Here is a 23,351-nt window from a genome sequence, read left to right as displayed (position 1 = left end):
GCTAAGAGCAACACCAAGCGCATTCTACTCACTTTCTGGCACAGCATGCAAAAAATTCAGCTACGGTTACAAATGCTACGACTCTACCGCATCCAGCTTCCATTTAACATTTTCTGTCAATAAACACGCTCTATTGGATTTCCTCACAAAAAAAAGACAGCATAATTCAAACAAAAAGGTTTTCCAAAACCTGTTTTTAGAAAGCAAACAGAGTAAATGCATGAAAAAGCAAAAAAAGTGGGAAAAAACAAAAAAACAAAAAAAAAAAAAAAAGGAAGAACAAACAGAAGACAGTCAAAAACTTCCAGATAGCATGAGAAGGAAAATTCCAGGTATACCAGCGCCGGGGTAGGAATATTTTCCTTGGGGCTGGTTACCACGTTGGTTTTGTTGTTTATCTGTAGGTATGCAGAAAACAGAAACAGACAGGCCTTAGAACTCGCGGTAGGCACCGTATCTATATCTCTGCACACATCATCTATAGACAGGTATCGGCATCTATAGATAGATATAGATATGGAAATAAAGAATACAGAAAGATGAACTTAGGAACTTGCAGGAACACTGACACTAACTCCGGGAGCTGGCTGGCAGCTCCTCCCCACGCGCTGCCAGAGCCCCGCACCAAGATCTAGCTAAGGGGCAGATGAACTGAGACACTTAACAGAGAGCCCTTAAGTAGCAGCTAAGTACATCTAAGAAGAATAAAGAATTAATACGGGTTGCAACAAAGTCCTAAATAGCCACTGCCATTTCGTGACACGCAATGGTGTTCGGTCATTGCACCCAATAGTTCTTTATTTCTAATCAATTATGCCTACCATTAATAACATTTGAGTATTTTAGTGCTCCAAGAATCTGTAATTTGTTCTACTGGCTTCTAATTCCACTTTGGAATAAGTATGATGGATGCTAGAAAGAGACTTGTGCCCCTTGAACTTTTTTGGTGCTATTTTTAGCAGAAAATTCCTGGCAGCTTCTCAGTGCTGGTACTGTGAGTCGGAAGCATGAGGTTTCCCACTAGGGTACCTGTAGTCTGACTCCAGCCATCAGCACCTCTCTGTTTAACTGTACATATAGGTCCTCATGATACTTAAGCTCAGCACAGTGCTATACCTCCTGGCTTTTACCTGAACAAAATATTAATTCAAATTAAACTGCTCAGCAGGAAGTTTCAAAGTATCTGATCCTTTAAATCCATTTTTAAAGATTTAACTTTCATTAATACCATGGGGTATGGGAAGAACAGAAATACTAAAAATAAAGTAGTGAGTCACTTTTTACATGCACTAAGAAGCAAGATTCAAATACTGTAAAACTGGTTTGAAAGATTTATTTTTTCCTCTCTAACAATTATGAGGAAAAAATATTGTGGACATTTTGGTCATGTCTAATTTTAACAAGGGTGGTCCAAAGCATCATGCAGAACTAGGTATATAGATGCTGATCATCTGAGAAGACTTTGATCCAAAAAACAAGTTCTACTGAACATTCTAGTCATAGTACTTAGTAATAACTGTCCAAAGCAAAACCAGAAATGCCTGGAATTGTTTTGTTAATGGATTTTTCTAAAAATGTAATTAACTTTATGGAATGGAAAGAAATTAAATTCACAGACTCCACGTCCTCAGCACTTGATGGTGATTATTTTACTTTGGGCCAGGCGTGGCAGCTGACTTGTGGATTTCAGGAACTGAGCCTGCAGCTGAAGTGAATCTTACTTAGGATACGTTTAAATTATGGAAATGTCTGCAGGATTTGCAGTAATGAATTACAGACTGCAATTTTTCTAATTTTTAACCAGCATTTAACTGGCTTTGAAGAATATAAAGTAGTTTTGTTAGTTAATCAGGGAACATATGTCGACATTAAATATTATTTAATAATACTGGTGATAGATACCATTTTACCGCATAGAATAAAAATAATTTCCTTTGATTTAAAAGCAAAGTTGACAATGCTCTACAGCAGGAGGAAGAGGAGCAGTTATTTTTTTAAACAATGGTCTTTCTACAAAAATGACCATTAAGGGAACATATGAGTCATTATTGAGTTGCAAGTGATTACACCCTGACTTGGCTTACTTATTGTCAAATAAATTTCATTTCTCTCGGCACAACTAAAGCTGTAAGCTGTAGGATTGTCTGAAGTCAGCACAGGGAGAGAACAAACACCTTTGTGCACAAAGTCTTTCATGGGGAGATCTAAGTATCGGCAAGTATTTTACTTGCTTTGATATTTATGGGATTCTGAGATGGACAGAACCCTGAACTCCTTACTCAGGAAAAAACTTAAAAGAAAATCCCATCCATTTCAGCAAATGACAGCTGTACTGGAGATCTGTAGAAGAGTGGGAACACAAACATGGCTGCTTGAAAGCACACTAAACCTTCCAAGCAAGACAAAAATTGCATATCGAGTAGCATAACTACAGATTCATGTTTTTGTGCCAGCGTAGTCAGTGAGAGACTAGATTAAAAAAAAACCTAGTAAAAAGCAAATAGAGATACAGGAAAAATATAAGGAAAGAAATGAAGATTTCACCAGATTTCATACAGTCCTATTCAGTAGCAGCTGAATACAAAAACTCAAGTGGTATCCCAAATGAGTGCTCTTGGTTGAGCACATAAGGAAAACAGGTTAGTCAAAGCTCAATTCCAATTTTGCCTGAGTAAGAACAGGCTTTGGTCCATACTCCCTTGATGAAAGCCCTAGGAAAATAAAGAATATTCATTACAGCTACTGCTGAAAACTGCAGGAATGCTATTCAAAACTTCTTCAGCGAGATTTTGAGATTCCAGCATTCATCAGGAAGAGAGAGAGAACGTGATTCATTCTAACATTCATAACAAATGTGTTATTTCTTCCATGTAAATGGAACTTGGTAAAACCCTTTGAAACTTTGCAAGAAAACAGCACTAAGCTGTACATGTTTTCTCTCTCATAGAACAGAGACATTAATCTATGAACACATGGTGCATCTTGCATGTATTTTCAACAGCAAAGGGAAACCACTCCAAAAGGATTACAATATTGTCATGTGAAACAGTTACTTCAAAGCTGCTTTGTGATTATCCAGTGACCTTCTTGTTGTTGTGAAGGAGAATGTTTTACTGCTGCATCACTTGCCAAAAGTCACTCTCTGAGGTGTGACAGTAGTGCCGGACAGACACACACGCACTCCAAACAGCTGGGCACAACTCTAGTATCATTGTTGGCCTTTTTTCCATGGAATATGAAAATAGTTTAACAAATAAAGTCCATATCTTGGGGCTTTACCTTCCACACGTTACTTCTGTAACAAAGAGTTAATGCACACTTCAGGTTTGGGATCCTGGCAGTAACCACACTGCACCTTCCCGGCGCCCCTCCTTTGGACGCCGTGGCTCCTGTCACTGGAATTCTGCATTCACCCAAGGAACAGAGGGTTTACCTACATAACTGCACGGCTGCTCGCACCTGACCAGCAGTTTTTGCTTTCCAAGGAGAGCTGGCTTCCCAGTGAAAGGTGTGGATGAGGGCCCTTTGCCTTCTCTGTGCCAGCAGAAGCAGCAGGCAGAGCCCATCCTCACAAACGCCTCAAAGGTCACATTCAAAACCACCATAAACAGCAACAGAGGAAGTTACCGTGTGGGGGCACGGAGACCAAATGAACACAAGACTGGAGAGTAGGTTGAGGAGGAAGGCAAGTTATTGAGACTGTCAGCTGGGACATCTTGGGACACAGCCCTGAGCTGCAGAGCAAGCTAGCTGGGAAACTAGTGTAGGAAGGCTGGGAAATTGGCTTTTTTACTCCTGGGCATTTAGTATGGCCTCTCGGGCTACAGTGACTCAATTAATGCAGTACTGTATCACTGTGCAACTTGTTTTGTGTTACATTTTACAATATTAATAATATTAGCTTTTAAAATAAGGCGATTTTAAAAATGAAGAAGGCTGTTACAAGATTACTATTTTGTTACTATTCTTATTTACTAAGAACAGCTGCATTGGCTGATGTTACATCTACTTTTTTTGCTTTTTATGTCCCCAGGTTAAAAAAAAACGTAAAGACTTGCTTAAAAGAAAGGCTGAATGATTCACTGTGGATGGCATATAGCAACTGCAGGCTTAAAATTCACAATGCTGTACTTTAAAGTCTTGCAGTTCTCACAGTAATTTAACAAAGCTAAATGCAACTGTTTGATTTCTAAGTGTGAACGTTTCACAGGAGGAAAAAAAAAATCTGTCGATAAAGATCCTCACCATCATCTGAACACTCGAACTGGACTTCCTTTTCTGAATTGACCAGTCAGAGAGAAAGGAAAAGAAGAAAACGTGACTGGTTGGATTTGCAGTATCAATGCACGGAGTACAGTATATTTCTCTTTTGGCTTTTTTTTTTCTTTAAATAAGAAAAAGACAGCTACAGCTGTTGGAAGGGGTGGAAAAATGCTACAGAGCATCTCAATAACAGCAACGACAAAAACAGACTTCCCCAGAGGTACATTTACTCCCTTTGCTCCACATGACCATGCAGACTAACAGCAGACACATAACATGTGCTGAAAACCAAAGAACTGAATCCCAACAGGTGAAATTTAGGCAAAATTTTGGCAACAATTGTTTCCCATATTAGAATAAATGAGATAGAATAAATAGCATTGTAGACCTGTAGGAGGAATGATATTTAAAAAAGAAAACTGGTCAGAGAGAGTGCATAAATTTTATCTATTCCAAAATGAAACATGGTCAGGGTTTTCCAGCAGTAATAGAACTGTTCCAAATGTGTGCTTTTCCATGTGACTGGGATCTCCACTGCTTGGCAGTGAGAAGCAATGCAATGGTACTGTACTCATTTCTCTGTAAGTCAGGCTTGGGATTTTTTGACTGGCAAAGTGTGCATATGTAAGACAGCAGGCACAAATATACTGTGAATGTGGTATTTAAGCAAGTATTTATAATGTTTTTATAATGTTTTGTTAAAGTAAGACATTAAGTTTAAATAGAAAATTAAAATTCAGGTCAAAGACACCCTTCTGAATAAACACACAGAGCACAGAAGACTATCTTTTGAATCTTATAATGAAAACTTGAAGCATTATACTAGTTTTTAAGAGTCCTCTGAGAAAAAAACCAAAATACATTTTATGCCAAGTGGTTTTTTTTTCCCTTTTTTTCCCCCCAAAGTATTTATTCAGAATATTCATTTGTGAAGCATCTCTCCTCCTGCAGGGTCTGGTGACGTGAGAACAGGAGCTCTAAACCATGTACGAAAGCTGCCAAAATGTTCCCTTCTTAGCAAGGTCTCTTAGTCAGGATGAGCTTATCTGAGACAGTAAACCCCTCAAGTTCTGCCAAATATAGCAAGTACATCTGGCAGAACACACTTCATGTGGAGCCAAGCCTACCCGTACACTTTTGGTCTTCCACGAAATCTAACGGAAAGTCAAGGGGAAACAAAGAGGCAACAGAGCTGCACATAAACACTGATGCCTAAAAAGCCCACCACCAAACCACTATTTACAAGTTAACTGATAACTGCGAGTAATTAATTACATAATCATTCTTCATTAAAAAAAGCAAGAAAAAGCATTTTCTCCAGTAGTTTTCTATCTTCTGCTTACTAAATGCTGGCTTTGCAAGTATTTGTTTTATTTAATTTTAGCTTCTCCTGCTAACTTTAACCACTCCAAATAGCTAGTGAGAAGCATATACTAACAGAATCAATGAAGGAAAGAAATAGCAATAATCAATTCTAAAACCTGGCAGAAGTTACAGACAGGTGGAGACTAAGAATACATCTTTGAAATGGAAAGCAGGTGTTGCACCTACCTTAACTCCATCCGGCTTTTTCAGTAAACTCTTGGCTGCTGTAAAACGAGACAAATAATTTCAGTGTCAGGTGGTTCCCCTGCAGTCATCCAGCTGTGCAGCAAACCCCCAGTGCCTCCCAGCTCCAGGTATGTTCAGTTTTTATTTCCTCCTTTTGTTTCTCTGAGCATGGGGAATGACATCCTTAGGAAACCACCAGTCCTTAGGATTATCACACATTTCTTTTTCCATTGACTAAAGCTGTCGGTTGACTGTAGCTCTACAAGGAGAGAGCTCCTTGGTGGCAGAGAGGAAATGGAAGCAGGGTGAGTGTAAAAGCAGCAGCTTTGGCTATATCCATTTCCTCAAGTGCAATATATTTCTATTGGATGATAGGGATAGTTTGATACGACTGTGAAAAGGTATTGTTTTGATGGCAGGGACTTGGACCAGGTGTCTGCAGAGCCCACTGTTATCTCAGTGATGGTACCAATATGCATAATGCCCCTCTGGGGACTTCCCACCATGACAGCATCAGCCTCCTCATGTCAAAGGGCAGCGCAGTTGCAAGGAAGAAAGGAAGGACCATTTGCTAGCGAAGGGTTGTTTTGGAAGGTTGCTGCCTGTGAGGCAATAATAACAAATTCTAGGCTTTGCTTCAGCTCCTAATGAAGAAAACATGCTATTTTCTGAATCGTGTTGCACACTGATTAAATTTCTTCAAAATTTCATTTGCCATAATGTTATTCACGTGCCAGACTTTACATTCCACCGCTTAAAACTGGCATCAAATAATTCCGATTTACTAAATTTGGAAGGCTAACGTGCAAACAAGCACAGCACAGCTCTGAACCTGAAAACATTCACAGCAGAAGTACATGCTGGCTGACCTACCAAATCCATATAAACTATTCACTAAAGCGTAAATGCTTCGTGAATCACTGCCAAAGACTTGAAGAATAATAAATTACACAACAAGCCTGCCGTTATTGTGTTTTATTGTTGTCTATGACCCAATCTTCCCATCAGAAAGTGTTCCACAGCTCAGGTCGTAAGAAATTGCTGTTCTATATATAGGGGAGACGGTCCTGACATGGAGCTCCCATCATTAATGGCATCCTTATCTTAAAAATAGCCTCAAAACTCCAAATCAATTGGACCTCGCACGCCCAAGGCTGCTCAGACTGGCTGAGGATACGGGAGTTACTGAATATGTGGTTTACCTTTAAAGCTAATTCGTGTAATTGTGGCTTATTTTTGAGCTACATCTGCATTAAGTGCTCATTTTACAGCACAGAAAATGTAGGATCACCTCAGCAACTGTACAGAAATGACTAATGTCCATTATTGTGTTGTTTACATGAAATGAACCCTGGAAAGTGAAGCCGGGTTGATGTTTCTGACTTCACTAATATATCAGCCCTCAAAATGCAATTTAATAACTATGGACATCAGCCAACGCTACCATTAGACCTCCCGCATGGCCACGTCTTACAGCTAAAATGAACAAAAATAAGTTTGCCTGTATTGTGCAGCAGCACCACTGCATGTTTTTATTTAAAGAAACATGTACATAAATATTGAAACCAAATTGTTCTCCACATACTTTGGAGATTGGACACTCCCTGTGGCAATGTGTGCTTTCAGGACCTGAGGCAAGAGGGCCTTAGATTTTACATTACCACAAATATTGTGGGCACTCCATTACCTTCAGGAATTTATTTAGGGAAAGCAAAGGGAATGAGGTATTTCTGAAACCTAAGGACAAAAAAACCCAGAAGTTAATAGCTTTCAAAGCCTGTTTTATACCCTTAGCCCTAATAAAAATGTGGGAAAACTTAAATTAATTCTTACAGACTTCTGTAGGTCCTTTTGCTAAATTTGTACGTGAAACTTCTGAGTTCTTTTGATGCTTGACAAAGACTACATGTTCTATGTAAACAGTTAAATGAGAGGCAGTAAAATGAGGGCACCACAAGCAGTAACACCGAGTATTTATTGCGTGTACGGGCGCGTCCTTTGCAACGTGCCCAGCGTGGATCACTACGCACCACGGCACGTTACAGGACACATTCCACCACTCCGCGTTTGGCCTGCAATGGGTTTTTAATAGAATTTGGACTCATCTTGCTTTAATCACAGACACTGCATACAAATTAAATATTTAAAGATTTTGCAGGAGCAAAGCAATCAGCATATCCTAAATTAAGCCCACAATGAGAGATTTCTTGCAACTACAAGCAAGAGCTAAAAATAAAACCTAAGGCAGCGCTACTAGGCCAGAAAGCAGACTGGAAACAAATGGTTTGTGACAGCATGGAGAAATTAAAGTGATTGAGGACAAACAGCAGTCTGGATTGAGAAGAGAAAAAAGATGTTCCTTTCACGTGCTGAGGGTCTTACCTCACAAGAAATACACATTCCACATAAAAGGAAGAAAAAAAAAGGAAAGTAAAACACTTTTATAACCATATCATTATGGACAAATGACCTTCATAAACATGCTTTGCAATGAAATACAATGAATAAAGAAACAAACAAACAAAAAAAATGTCATCGAGAAAAACACGGGTGGCTATGGTGTAAAACAAGAAATGTCAGGTGAAAAAACCAAAAAAAGCCAATAACCCTGTTTGCTTTTCATGCTGAAATACTGTTTAAAAACTACATCAGCTTTTTTGGTTCATGGAAGTTGAATTTGATCCCTACATATATAGAGACAGTGACAGTTCTGAAAAGGGATGAGGAAGGATTAGTTTGTTTGATATTTAATTCATTTTTATTTAAATGAATTGGCAGACACTGGAATTCACTAAGCACTAACTCAAGGTAATTTAGATGAATGTGGTCCGCTGTGGTTAGGTGTGTACTAAAGAAGGGAACTTAACTAAGAAAGAAATTGTATTTCAAGTACTATGCAAATTGAACAAGTTGTTCTTGCATTCGTGATTATGTAATTTTTTTGGATGAGTCAGTGTTTGTTATTATTCGAAACATGCCCAGAGCACTATCATGTTTTTGTCTGTACAGTAATTTATGTTACACTCCAATAGTTACATCACAGAGTAGGAGGACATGTAAAATCACTGATTTCTAAACCTGGTGCTCTATTTCACTATTTGCTGGAAATCTCAAATGGCAAAATGAAAAATTCAACACAGCATCAATATTCTGGCAATTCTACTACTCTGGACAATTCCAACTCTGCCAAGAGCAATTTTAGCTTTTCCTATTAGAGCTTGTTTAGTGTAAGATCTAAATCTCCGGAGTCATCAGGACAAAACTGTTTCATGGAGAGGAAACAACTGTTCTTACATCCAGTTTGGCACAGCTGGGCATTAGAAAGAAAATGGGGACCCATGTTACTACATTTCTTACTCCTTAGCAAAGCAATAAAGAAATGAATGTACTGATGATATTTTTAATACAGGATCCAACAGAATCATGGAATGGCTTTTCACATATATAAAAATATGTAAGTTCTAAATGTTGTTTGGTGATACTTGTGCATGTGGAGCTATATGCATAACTTTCAATTTTCCAATGCACCAAAATAGGCATGAAAATGCTCCCTGTCGTTGACAGGTAACAATCAAAAAGCAGGGAAGGAGCTCAAATTCTACAGAAAAATCAGACTGTCACCTGTAAGAAAATTTCTTTGGCCCAAAGAGATTAAATTCTTGTTTGTTTCATCACAGGAAATAACACGATATATATCATACTTAGATGCTCCTGAATGAGTCCTAATTAGACCTCAACCTTCACAGACATTAAAATATAAAGACTGCATTAATCTGGAGTTCAATGAACATACCTGAGAAATTTCTGGTAGCCAGCATTGTTGTCAAAATGGCCCCCTGTGTACACACACATTTTCTCAAATTAGCATCACACTTGTGTAAAACTCCAAATGCCAACACAACACAACAAAAAGGAAAATACATGAACAAATGGCACCAATTAGTGAATTAACCCTGAGAGAATGGATTATCTGTGCACTACCTCTCAGATGCCACATCATGACTACATAAATTGTAATTTAATCTTAATTACACACCTGTCAGCAATCTTGATATCTCAAATATTTACCAACTGTCAGTATTTAATGCACAAGCCAGGAGTATTCAGAGGCAGAGCCATTATTCAAAATACATAGATGAATATCAAAGAGACTTTACTATTGTTCCTAGATTCTTTTTCTTAGGGAGGAATAGGAGCTTATTTGTAATGTACACATTAGACAAGTTCATATCTGCAAAGCTATCATGTCTGGCCAGGAAAAAACAAAGCATAATTCAGAAGAATAACCTTAAGGATTGTCCTGCAGAGGATTACTATAGTTTTGAATTAAAAAAGAAAAGCCAAGTTCTATTTACTTTGATGAAAAGTTTAAGATCTTCAAGCCAAAAGCTGATCTTCCATCAGTAGGTTATTCAAGAACAATATTTATAAAAACTCTGCACAGAGACCATTTGTTTTGCACACCGAACACAAGCACAAGTTTTCTTTCTTACCTTTAGTTTTCTTCTTGCATTGAATTTCTTCAAGCAATCTACAGTCTCTTGTCTGTGCATCATAGAGGCAACAGTAGAACGTTGCTGAAAGAAGAAGAAAACAATTATTTAAAGGCACCCAGCCAGCTGTTTTAGCAGTTTGTTTACTCTACAACACACACATTACAACCCATAGTCCCAAACTTGGGCCTTCAATTTCTACTTTGTCTGACTATCCCATTGTGCTCCTTTTACTCAGCCTTTTCCATGTGTGAAGTCCACTTGAAAAGTCATCGTGTGGAATATACTGAGAACAGGAGAAAAGACCTGGATCCAGGAACAGCCAGGCAGCCTCTGCTACCTGCAAATTGACTTTTCAGAAGTCCCTTAGTTCCCTGCCTGCACATTTCATGCTTATCGGAAGGATTTCAGGGAAATGAAGATGCAAAGCATTATCTAATTCAAAGTTGCTTTCCTGCACTTTTTTCTCACTGAGAATTTAAAATAACACTCTGATTTTCACAAAGAGCATTCTACACAACACAGTCAAGGCAAAGGAGATAAATTTGCAAAAGTCTTACCCCAAGCTGAGATCTCTATAAATATAGACCACTATTGATCATATCTGTATAATTTTAATTTTACAACTTATAGTTACACAGCTGCATGAACAAGAACAGAAGTTATCCTCTAATCACATTCACTACATGCTGAAGCAAACCATAAACTGATTTATTTGTCTGCCAAATGATCATGTTGAACCTGTGGAAATTACTTACACAGATCCATGGATGCTTTAGTGCTTCTGATGCTGTGATACGTTTTGCTGGGTTGATGGTGAGCATTTTATTGATAAGGTCTTTTGCTTCAGGAGTCACTGTGTCCCATTCTGGCGAGGGGAACTTCAGAAAAAAATACACATATGTACATTATCTTGTACAGTCTTTATACAATTTCACCTAAGGATCCACTACTAGATTCAAATAAGAGCTTAAAAATTGTAAGGCTCTGCCTTCACCTCACCATCATTTACAAACTACCTAAATCTGAGGGCCAACAGCCTCTTGCCTGCTTAACATAATATGATTAGATGATGTTGCAGAATTCATATGCCACGATATCATCAGTTCTTGACTTCTCCCTCTAGGAAACTCCTTCCTAGAAGCACAGTTACAAATAACTGAATAGACCGAGTGTGGTACGTACATCATAAGCACCAGCCTTGATCTGCTGGTAAAGCCTGTGCTGGTCTTCATCCCAGAAGGGAGGGTATCCCACCAGGAGGATGTACAGAATGACTCCTGCAGAAAATTCACACCAGCGTTAAGGGCTTTCAAGGAACAAACCCCAGAGATTAATTTTGCACCTAACAACCATGTACAACAAAAGGCTCACGAGTATCATCCCAGCCACTGGGATGGGAGAAATGTTGCCCCTTCAGACTGGGGAAAACAGTGGAAGTGGGATTGACAAGGTAACCTCTTACAGAAAACAAGGGTAATAATGAGCATTTGACAACATCAGATCAGGAACACTGGAAATGTTTATCTAGCTAGAGAAATAATATTCCATGATTCTGGATGTTCTAGGAAAATGAATTTTTCACTTATGGTTTTATTATGGCTTATACTGGTGTCCGAAAGATTGTGTTATAACTACTCTCATGCAAAGCAAATTTGGGAAACTCCAATATTTCTGTATTTGGTCAATAGGAAATGGAAAAGACCACCCGCTAGTCTGACAGAGATTCCCTGTGACTCAAGTGCTTTCATAAACACAACCACGTGCTAAGCGCGGGTAGAAGTGAAATAAGGAAACCAGCCCCTGTTCTCAGCTGGGGAGCTGCCACTTGCCAGTGCCTCAGAACACAGTTTTGAGAACTGGGTGACAAAGCAACTGCTCTGTCCTCCAGTTCAGAAAACGTTTAATTTTGTGGTTTATACCTGCAGATGGGGTATATTGGTCAGACGAATTTTAGGCTCCTTGTGAACCAAAACTAAATGTCCAGCTCACAGTATGAACTGGTGTGTTTACCAACTAACGAGGCATCATACACCTGCAGCTATTCTTTGAATACTCTTTGAAAGTGTGTTGTGTACACATGGCCAAGAATGCCATGATAACAGAACTTAGTAAATAATTTTTTTCAAAAAGAAGCATGTAGGGCAACAAAAAATCCAATGACTTCTACTAGAAATTAACACTGAATTTTATTATAATAATTACTGAATTTTATTATGTTGTGCATCTTTTCTGATGGACAATATAATGCACCCTGGATATAATTTCTCACTCTTAAGACACTCTACAGTGGACTGAATATGACTTTCAGAATAACTTCTTACCACATGCCCACATATCCACAGGTTTTCCATAGGGATCTTTTCGTAACACTTCTGGAGAAAGGTACCCTGGGGTACCAGCAAAGCCTGTCAAAAGGCAAGGCAACTCTGGTCAAAACCTGTACATGCTCTGCAAAAAGCAAGTGATTCTCGTCTCGGCCCACAAGAACCAGGACAACATTTCCCAAGCCACGGACAGGAACTGCTGCATTTGCCCATTTGTTTTTTATGGCACATGACCTAGAGGCAATGCTGACATTATGGGGGACCAACTAACAAAGCAGAGGGGCAGCTGCTGTATCCTATATGTAAGGAGATATATGTTGCACAAAATTAGAGCTACATCTAATATGATCTTTCCACTGCAGAGCTCATTTCTGCCAAGTCATTCCACTTCTGGAAACCTCTTTACAAAAGTTTACAGGAAGCATCTCCGAAGCAATCTGGCCTTTAAAATTTATATGTTCTTCATCCTTTATTCATTACCAGCAGTGCTGGTTCTCTGAGCAGAAATGCAAAATGTAGGTATAAATATTACTTAGGACACTGTAACGGATAAAACGTAACAATCACTAACAGTCTGCACCATTTCATTAAGGATGTCTGTCCTTTCAGGCACCTTGGCCTAAAATAAATGCTTGGGAATTCCTGAAAGGTGAGAATTTGGTGGCTTTCATGAAGGACCACATGCCACTTGTGCAATACCACCCTGGATTCCACAAAACTCATGAGAGATGGTGATAACATATAAAGTGCACAGCTACAGAAAAAAAGAATCCTTTGCCCCACAGTCGCCAGTTACTTTGGAGTGGGAGGAGGAAATGAAGGAACACATTCTGTAAATTCTAATGAGAAAATAGCTAAAATATGGTCATGAAAAATAAGCTTGTTTTTTGCAGGCTCCTGATATGGAAGCTATGAATTGTTAAGGAGTACTATCACACAGGAAACACATCTTAAGCTCCTTAGAGAAGCTGAAAAATAGATGTTCTAAGTGGCTTTAAATAGAGTGCTGTTTCATATCTCTTCTTGGGTGCAGTGCTCATTTTAAAGGGGAAGCAAAGCTGTCTTGAGTTTAAAACTTAGCACAGCTCAATGAACATTACTATGCAAGATTTGGAAATAAACTCTAAAGCAAAAATAAGTATAGTATTTAGCTAACCTTATCTCTCTATGAAGAAACAAAACAGATCTAAACTGAAATAATTGGTACAGTTTTAGTACAGAGAACGGTTTGGATTGAAAGGACCTTGAAAATCATCTTGTTCTAACCCCCTGCCATGGGCAGGGACACCACCCTCCACTAGACCAGGTTGCTTCAAACCCTGTCCCTGGCATTGGACACTTCCAAGGACGGGGCAGCAACAGCTTTTCTGGGCAACTGGTGCCAGGGCCTCACCAGCCTCACAGGGAACAATTTTATCCTATTATCTGATCTACATCTACTCTCTTTCAGTTCGAAGTGATTCCTACTTATCCTGTCACTACGTGCTCTCATAAAATAGTCTCTCTCCAATATTCTGAGTGGTTTAAAGCAGCACACACAGAAGGGTACACAGCCCTGATTTCAGTTTAAAAAAAAAGAACACAAGGATGTAGTTAACTGTCATTTATCAGGTTATTTTGTAACTGCTTAGAGGGACCCCCAAACAAGTGTGTACTTTTCAGAAAAGTGTTGCTGCTTGTAGTAACTCCGTTAGCTAAAGCAATTTGCAAAGCTGGAAACTGTGACTGTGCAGTGCCTAGAAGAGATTGCAATACATTGTACTCCTGAACTTGTATAATTTCTCCAAGCATCCAGAGGACCAAGACAAAATCCATGCTTTGTTGACTCAACCTGCCTGACACCTTCCCAGTACATTAAGCACCTGCTAAGAATGTGGCAGGTTTCAACTAAATCCTGTAAGGCTTTCTACAAATAGGCAAGGAACAAGTTTGTTTTGCAAACATGCAAACCAGGAAAGTATTCCATTGTATTCAAACACAGAGTTCAAGCCAGTTTCCTGCTGAGGCACAGCCATGGTTCAAGCAGAAAAGAGACCACCACACCAGAGGACTACACCAGAAAAAAGGGAAAAAAAAAAGAAAAAAAAAAAAAAGAAAGGAAAGCATACTGATGCAGAGCTATAATTAGAATCAGAGCACGCCATGAGTCACTAAGTGCTGCAGAATCCAGTAGAAAGCAGAAAAATCTTATGAAAGAAAGTGAGAAAAAGTTCAAAATGCCCAGTTCACTGGAGTTCATCTTCTGCCCTGCTAATGCAGTCCTAAAGCTGAGGGCAGGCACTTGGACCACTCCGGACACGTTCTGCGGAGCAAGTTCCAAAAAAGGTACAGAGCCCACTTGTTATTGAGTGCCACAGTTTTTTTTAAAAGAAAGACCCCATTTAGGCTACTTGCTTTTCATTACCTTGTTAACTCCTCTTTACATATATATTTTAAAGACATTCTGCTCCCTTCTCCCAAGTCCTCATGATGCTATAAGTCTAAACCAAGCATTTCACAAGAACCAAATGACAAAAAAACAAAGTGTGAGATTTTCTAGGGCATTGCAACCTCCTCTGCATCACCTGCAGGTACACTATGTACAGAAAATATTCCTGAAGTCAACTTCAAGCTGCTGATTTTTTCTTGAGATGCTTCCTGTTTACCTGATGCTTTTTCATTGTAACAAACCACTTGTGTTTTGCCTTGTTTCTATTCCACTCCTTTTGTACTGGTCTGTTCATTGATGTGCAAGAGCAATCTCCTCTGTCTTTTGTGGATTACTGAAATCCATTTATAAAAAGACTGGATTTAAAACAACAGGCTGGCTCATAAAGCTGCCAACATATGTCCAATGGCACTGCCTGCGCATCTACATGTACTTATAGCCGTGAACACTCAACCTCCCAACTCACTGCCCAGAAACATCTTTCTGCTTCTGTTCCAAGCCTACAACCACTTTGTTCCATTTCAAACTGTACTTTCTAGCTTCTCTAAGAGAGAATAGGCAGTTGCTATAAATATTTTATTCTGTATGTTTTTCCACCTGGGATTTATAATAATTTTTTCCTCACGCTTCACATCTGTTCAAAGAGGGTGGTACGTGAGACACATGTATCACAATTGTACATGCACTATTGTTTAAAATTACCACTATTAAATATTTTCCACCATTCTCCTTGTGGCGTCTATTAACTGTAACAAGCAATCTGTAATTAGTGTCTGGCTATAGGCTAAGGTGCTCAATCCCTCCTAGTTTCCCTTTCAGTCAAGTCACATTCCAAAGTGCTTCAGAATCAATTTTTCAGGTGTTTCCAGCTGACAGAGACCTGTTCAGACAAAATGTTCTGATGACTGGGCAGGTACACTCAGCAGTATTACCCTACTGTCTCACTCCTCAGTCACCTGAGGGGAAACCACTGGTCCCCCTCCCAGGTTCTACACCTCTATTTTCTGCCTCTAGTTACTCAGGAGAAAGTGGGAGAAAAGGGGTTGTGTGCACCTCAGTCCAATTTACAGGCTGATGGAAGGTAGCACAAGCTAGGAATCAGGAAACTCAGGTTTTCCAGGGTCAAAGAGTCACATAGCTGCACGTTTCACTCCGGGTTGAGAGTGGGGTAGTTGGGGAGGCAGCTTAACCACTATGCTGAATAAACGGTGAGGAAAAAATGGTATTTACTTACCAAACCAAGCCTGTTGTTCTCCCTGGACTTCTATAGCCAATCCAAAGTCTGCCAGTTTGACTGCCGCTCCCTTGGATTTGCTAGCTAGAAGTAAGTTCTCAGGCTTTATTCAGAGAGACAAAACAATTGAGATGAAAAGATAAGTAAATACATTTTAGACAGTACTCTGGAAAAGAACAGATACTTAGAGGAGTGAAAATGAGAAGAAAGCCATGATTTTTTTTCCATGAAATTGCAAAACTTGCACTTCCCATTCCTATCTGGAAAGAACCACCAGCCTTCATGAGCTCATGCCAGCAAGACTAAGGACAGTGTGAAGAAGAGAGCCAGAATGGGCATGTGGAGCTGTGACACCCGCTGGTGTGACAAGGCTGGTCAGAGATTCCCAAGAACTCGTTACTGGAAAAACAGGGCAGCAGACTCCTGAAGGACAGGGACTCATTGATGACTAGTCTAGCCCATGGAGTTTGCAGGATCAGGCATCTGCAACTGCCAAACAGAAATGTTTTGCATGACACCCCAACAATACCAGCCTTGTGATTGTATTTAGAGAGCAGGTGTATTTATGTTGCAAATCTCTCAGCACACCCACGTTTGTGCCTGCAGAGAAGCTTTACAAATAACAATATTAGTGAAAGTTCCCACCTTGCTTTTGTTTTGTAGGGTATGTTGGTCACATCTGAAATGAAATGCTATGGTACACTCACACAATTCACGGTAAAGGAAGGATTTGAACATAACAATTGTGTTCATTCTACTGTTCATAATGAATCCTTTTAACTGCAGTTAGCAAATACATCAAATGTAAATTGCCCAAAGACAACTTTATTGTATGAATGTTTGCTTTAAAAATACAATTAAAAAAGGACTGTAGAAATCAACAGATTATTTCAGAGAACTGTGATCCTCAAAGCATTTTCTTGCCACACCTGTCTTTCCAATCCCCATGATTTTTAAAAAAGATTTTGTTCTACATTTACAGAATAACAAAACCTCACTTTCAAGGGTATTGCTGTCTCTCCTGAGAAGCAATTTCTGCAGTGGTCTGTGACAAGGGACTTCATTATAACCAGGCTGGTGCTGGGGCCTCAATCCTGCAAACTCTTCAAGGCATATTCCAGGTTCAACCCAGCAGCAATTGTATCACTTCCAAGGGACTATTTATGTGATTGCAGTTAATCCCACGCACGTACTGAGGTTGGAAACAATTAAGATCATAAGCCTCTTTCAGCAAAGCCTATCTTTAATACATGTCAGGTATCCAGCAAAATATGCCTGAGCCTAAGTAAGACCTCAGCCACGGTGATACTTCTATTAATTAACAACACAACGGGCCCTGACAAACTTTTTAGTCTAAAGGTGTTTTTTTCCCCTCTCACCAAAGGAACATCTTTTCAGCAATTTACCAACACTGCTCTCTCGCTCATCCCTTTGTCGCTATGTCATAGACTAGACAATATTAAAAAACTTTCATCAATAGTTACTTGATGAATCTTCTATTTTCACAGTTTCAAAAATTAAGATGAAGAGCCCTCAGAACAAAATACAATCTTTATATTAATTTAAATTACATTACATGAAACACCGAGTGCATAGCTGAGGACTCTTCTCTAGTTTCATCAACACTGATTTAAGCAACGTCACACTCCTTGCCATTTAACAACACTAATTTCAACATACAGTCACATAGTTCTGCAAGGTTTCCTCTCAGAATGAAACAAGTTCACAGTAATTAATTCCTGGAATGCTTTTCTTGTACAAACCTCTTAAAGCAACGGATGATCCTATTTGGCTGTGACCTTCAGGCAAGCCAAAAGCAGTGAAAAGCCTCATCCTTTTGGATGAAATACAAGCACTACCCCACTGAGCACATAACACTTTCCCAAAAAGTGATTTTGTTCAAAACACCAGGTTTGCATTTTCTGATGCTGGTTCAGTTTTTTGTTGACTTTTTCGGTTCATGTTTTCCTCTTGAGGTTGTTTTTTTTATTCCATTGCATGTCTCTTTTCTGCAGAAGTACCACTTTAACAGATGAGTATGTTCCACCAGAATTCCTGACGTACTCCCATGCCAAGGACAACAGCCTTTTGGGCCATGCCAAGTGGGACTGTGTGCTTAACCAACATGCAGCAGCCGTTTGAGGCTGGCCAGAGGCACGTGGGTAATTTTCATGCATTAACTGGGAATGAGTGCAATTACTTGGGAAACATTAACAGCGCCGTGCAGGACTTGTTCCCCGGATTCGGTGGTGTCACCTTGCGCTCCCCGGCGATGGGCAGCAGCCAAGCATGCACAATGGCACTGTGAACTGCTAAAATTACTTACAAATAAATTAACATGATTTATGCCATGCTTTTCCAAAGGTCTTTAATCCTTAAGATATCAAATATTTACGGCTCTGTGTATTTTTCCTTGAATATACCTAAAGCAGCCACTCTTTGGTGGAAGGTAAGAGGGTCTTAACCACAAAATCACAGAAATTTCACAAAAGCAGGAAGGCTATGGCCTGACAAGAACTGGAATTCCTACCTGGAAGTGTAGTGTTTTACTAGCTGGTTGCCACTGATAATTTGATTTTTTTCTGGGTCTAGGATCCACTACCATTCTGACTTAAGCCAGTGTTTACAAACACAGCAGCAACAGCACTTCTGCAGGTCATAAAAGGCTGCAAAAGCTCCTGTCTGTTTGCTACTAAATCAGCCTAGAAGAAAAGTTAAATAAAACAGGATCATCCAAAATCTCCCCACCCCCAAGCATGCCATCATGCTGTGGACTGAGTTATTGGAAAAAAATCCATCATCAAGTTTTGCAATTCAAGGATCCATGCCAGCCCAAAACCACCTTCCACAGCTTGCTGTTCTGCTCCTGGCATCTTCTTTTCAGCACATGGTGTTCTGCTCAGATTTCACCACAGTCCTTCACTTAATTCTTTGGGTTTTTTGGCTTTTGCCACAAAGCTGTAACTGAAGAAGGATGGCTTTCTGCTTCCTGAAGTTTTCACTTTCCCAAATGAAACCGGGCACCACAGCTTGGCAGAGACTTTTTTTCTCACACTGTTTTTTCAATTCATCCTGGATTTGCCAGAATAAGAAATCCACACATGGTCTGGAGCAGGCAACAGCTGGATTTAATGCGTTCCCAAAGAAAAAGTTGTTTTGTGTGACTGTATGAAAAGTAATAGAAAGCATCCCTTATTCCATCAGCTTGCATAGCTACAATCCTGGCTTTTAAAATTCCTTTTGATGCTAGAAGCATAGGACTGCACGTACATCATGGACAGGAACCACTGGAGCAGCTGGACAAATTTGACATCATTCCCTTTAAACTCATTCCACATTACCTAGCAGCCATGCAAGATTTACAGATTGCACAGAGATTTGTCCTGTTGTACAAATGTGACAAAGGAAAATCCAGAAGTGCAAAATGAGTAAAAAATTTGGGGTATGCATCTTTGAAACTCATCCTGCTCGCAGAGCTTTTGGAGCAAACCTCTTTATGTTCCTTTTTGACAACAACATGAACCTTATAAAGTCAGAAAAAACAGTTTGTTTGGGAGTGAAAGTTGCCAAGAAAGGTGACAGCATTCTGATTCCAACGTTATTATTCATGATAAGCACTAGAAACACTTATCCTAGGAGGAAATTTCTGCTGCTCAGAACTCATTCAGAAAAAAACTAAAGCCCAAGAATCCGTGCCATAAGGGATTAGCGTGTTTTGCTGCCTTAGCGCACACACCATTTTTTCTCTGCCTTACAAAGGATCTGATAGCTCAGACTTCCATCTGACTTCAAAACAATCCATCTTCTTTTCCTTGCGGATTGTGAAGCTCAAGTGCCCAAAAGGCAAGCTTACTATGAGTTCTGGGACAGCCTTCTCTCTTGGAGCCTCACAGTAAAAGAAAATTATCTAGACTTGCTTCTTTCCTTGCCAACATATTTTGTAAGGCAGAGAGCATTCCTGCAGCAGATGCTTCTAGCCATTTGGAGATGTACACAGTTAAGAAAGAGGGAATGCTCTCTCTGCACGGGGCTTTCTTTAGAAAAGTTTCTATCCCACTGTTAAAGCTCATCTGGAAGGAACTGGACTCCTCAGGTGGGTGTGGTGAGAGCACTGTAGAAATTCCTGGTTTTTAAAGATGTTTGGTAGCCCGGCCATCATTTGCAGGAGAGAGAGGTCTGTGTGCCAGCGATCCCAGAGCAGCTGGCCTTCTGTCCCTATAAGATGCATGGCACGCAAAGGCCACTGTACTTCCCAGAAGCACTAAAAATTCTGCTGATGAGAGAAAAAGCTCCCAAAGCTCTGGATTATGGAGGAAGACCATGTATTCAACAGAAACACACAGTGCTTGAAAAGCACCTTCTGTTTTCCCCGTACCACCCAGTGCTAGACAGCCAGGCACTGGCCAGCGTCGAGCAGATTCCCTCTGGTGAGCACGAGCTTGTTCTTGCGTGTAGGTGAAGTCAAGTTAAAATCAAATGAACCAAGGGGAGAAATAAAAAGAGGGGAGCATTTACATTTCGGCTGCTGGCGGCCCTGTGGGGCAGGGATGCTGCTCCGGGAGGGCGGCGGGGCAGCAGCACTCACCTTGAGGTCGCGATGGACCACGCCCATCTGATGGCAGTGCAGCACGGCCTCCAGGATCTGCTGAATGCAATGACTGCATGCAAACACCATGGGCGCCCGTTAGTTCCGGCAGCAGGCGGCGGGGCGGCGGCCGAGGGCGAGGCCGGGCGTGGCTGCGTCCCGCCCCGGCCTGCCCTGCCCGCGCCGCCCCGCTCGGAGCTCGACGGCCTCAGGCTCCGCGGGGCGGCTGCCCTCAGACACGGGCGGCGGCGCGGCTGCCTTGGCTTGCTTCGAAATTATCGCCAAGGTCTTTTTTAATGGTCATTTTTAAAAGGAAGAAATTTTGCCACTAATTCAAGGTCGTATTAAATATCTGGCATCCTCTGTGCTTTTTCCTCCTCGCTTACTCAGAGCCTTCACAGAGGCACTGAAGAATTGTAGAAACGGTTAGAAATCGCAGCGACCGTGGAGGTAGTCCCCAGGCCCCTCCAAGCCGGGTACTCCAGGTCAATAATTAGCTCCTAGCCGCCTAATTTAGCCAGCAATTAGCGGCACCTGAGGGCTCGTCCCAGCCGAGCGCAGCAGCGTGCGGCCGCTCGTTCTGCCGCTGCTCCCCGGGCCCCAGCACAGCCGTGGCGGTCACATCTGCAAGCTGACATACATCACAGCCGGGGGCACCTCCCGTGCCGCACAGGCACACAGGGACAGCCGCGGCGCCCGGCACAGCGCCTTGGCAAGAGACGGCTTTTGGGCAACCGTTCCCCCTTTTGCCATGATGTATATTCGGCCTGTAGACTTGCCAACTGGAAAGAGGCGTCATGCACTATTGGTTGGACCGGTTGTTCCGAGGGTGACTAGGATAGGCAAGGGAACATCGCAGACATCCCACCCTCTGCCCCTACCCAGCGGAAAGAAAACCCCAAAATTCTTATATCCAATTGATGGGCACCAGATACTGACCTTCAGGTCTCTGTGAACTATGCCATTTAGATGACAATGATTAACACTTTCTAGAATCTGCTGTATACAATGACTGCAAAGATACAAGGGCAGAATGGAAGGGAGAACATTTTAAAGGCACATAATCACATTAAATACAAAATAAAAATAAAACTTAAAAGAAAAAGTTAAAGAACAAAACCAATTTTACACCTCTGGACAAGTCTTGATTGCTGTTTGAACTGGAACAACATTGCTGAGATATTTCCAGCTCCAATACATCCAAAAAACGAAAAACCAAAACCAAACAAAAAAAAGACATTTAACATGGAACATATGACACCTGTGAGACAGAATCATCAGACTGTATTTTCATTCAGCAGTATGGAAGCTTTTTCCAGTTTCCAAAAACGGCCACAGGAAAAATAAAGTGGAGGCAGTAAAACAATTAGTGGCATGTTTTGGTTTTCTTAATTTTTGGTGGTGAAGTTAACATTACAACAAGGGCTGAAACAAGAAAATGGCCAGAAATGAGATGATATACAGAAAACAAATGAAACAAAAGAAGTCAAAAGCTAAGGAAAAGCAAAACATTTTTCATTTTGAATTGAATGGTTTCTTTAAAACGGTTAGTAGAATAAAGCCAAATCATTCAAAAAGGTGGCATGCATTTTCATTTAAAATAGTGTCCAGCTCTAGTTTAGTTAGGAGTCATTTGGGGAGTGAAAATTCACATTAAAAATTAAGACAAATGTTTTCGTTTGGTGCTTGCAGTAAATGAACTAGCACCTATTTTCCCATACCCAGGTTTGCAAGTTTTGGCCAGTCTATGATGCCAAAAAGCACAACTAACAATATTAATATTTTAGAGCACTGGAACTTCTTCAGATGGTTTTTTGGCACCACAAGAGCTTAGCATTTTTTTTAAAGACATCTTTGTGGCACAAGTGAGTGATGCTAATTAATAGACAGTAGTCAAGATGCTGCTCATCCAAAACCTTTTGACCGTGGAATTCAGAAGGAATGGTCATAATCAGTAACTGGAGCCCAAGCCTGAAAACCCTTTCTTAGGCAAGTAGCTCATAACTCACTGCACTGTTTGTCTGAGTACAGACTACTGGCGTGAGCAAGGGCTTGCAGGAGCAGACCAGTGTGACAGTCCTGGGAGAGGCATCCACAGAGAACAGCAACTATTGCTAGAGGGATACACACATACACACAGAGGCTATATCTATTTATATATACAAATATATATATTTGTATATATAAATATACAAAATACAGAGATGCATCATAACTAGATATTTCACTAATTTGGTCCAATTTTTACTGAAAAAAATAAAATGTATATATATATATATATATATATATAGTATATATATACATATATAGGCACAGCCCCTTCCAATATATTATAATTCTAGAACAGAAGAAATCATCATTGCAATTTTTCCTTTTAAAACCCAGCTACCTTCAAAACACACAAGGACAACATATACTGGCCTTCGGCATCAATATTGGAAATTTGCTTCAATCACAGCAGGAAAAAATC

General features: G+C 40.3%; 1 protein-coding gene across 3 annotated transcripts in view; it reads right to left on the bottom strand.

Annotated features, from left to right (window-relative positions):
- CAMK2D (calcium/calmodulin dependent protein kinase II delta) overlaps window positions 1–23,351 on the bottom strand; it is a 201,776-nt gene that overhangs the window by 67,937 nt on the left and 110,488 nt on the right. Inside the window, exons 16-25 of one of the 3 annotated variants that reach the window (XM_053975117.1) lie at window positions 20,882–20,954; window positions 16,297–16,399; window positions 12,632–12,715; window positions 11,493–11,587; window positions 11,066–11,188; window positions 10,308–10,391; window positions 9,608–9,650; window positions 5,815–5,852; window positions 4,246–4,278; window positions 339–398 (exon numbers count right to left, since the gene is read on the bottom strand). In XM_053975117.1, the coding sequence (XP_053831092.1) occupies window positions 339–398; window positions 4,246–4,278; window positions 5,815–5,852; window positions 9,608–9,650; window positions 10,308–10,391; window positions 11,066–11,188; window positions 11,493–11,587; window positions 12,632–12,715; window positions 16,297–16,399; window positions 20,882–20,954 (736 nt within the window). Of the gene's footprint in view, window positions 1–338; window positions 399–4,245; window positions 4,279–5,814; window positions 5,853–9,607; window positions 9,651–10,307; window positions 10,392–11,065; window positions 11,189–11,492; window positions 11,588–12,631; window positions 12,716–16,296; window positions 16,400–20,881; window positions 20,955–21,820; window positions 21,894–23,351 lie in introns of all 3 variants that reach the window. The other 2 variants (XM_053975118.1, XM_053975120.1) reach the window with 2 other exon arrangements.

The sequence above is a fragment of the Vidua macroura genome, chromosome 4 (assembly GCF_024509145.1).
Source record: "Vidua macroura isolate BioBank_ID:100142 chromosome 4, ASM2450914v1, whole genome shotgun sequence".
NCBI classification, from domain to species: Eukaryota; Metazoa; Chordata; class Aves; order Passeriformes; family Viduidae; genus Vidua; species Vidua macroura.
The sequence above is the reverse complement of the archived record's forward strand: the minus strand, read 5'-3'. Positions and strand labels throughout refer to the sequence as shown.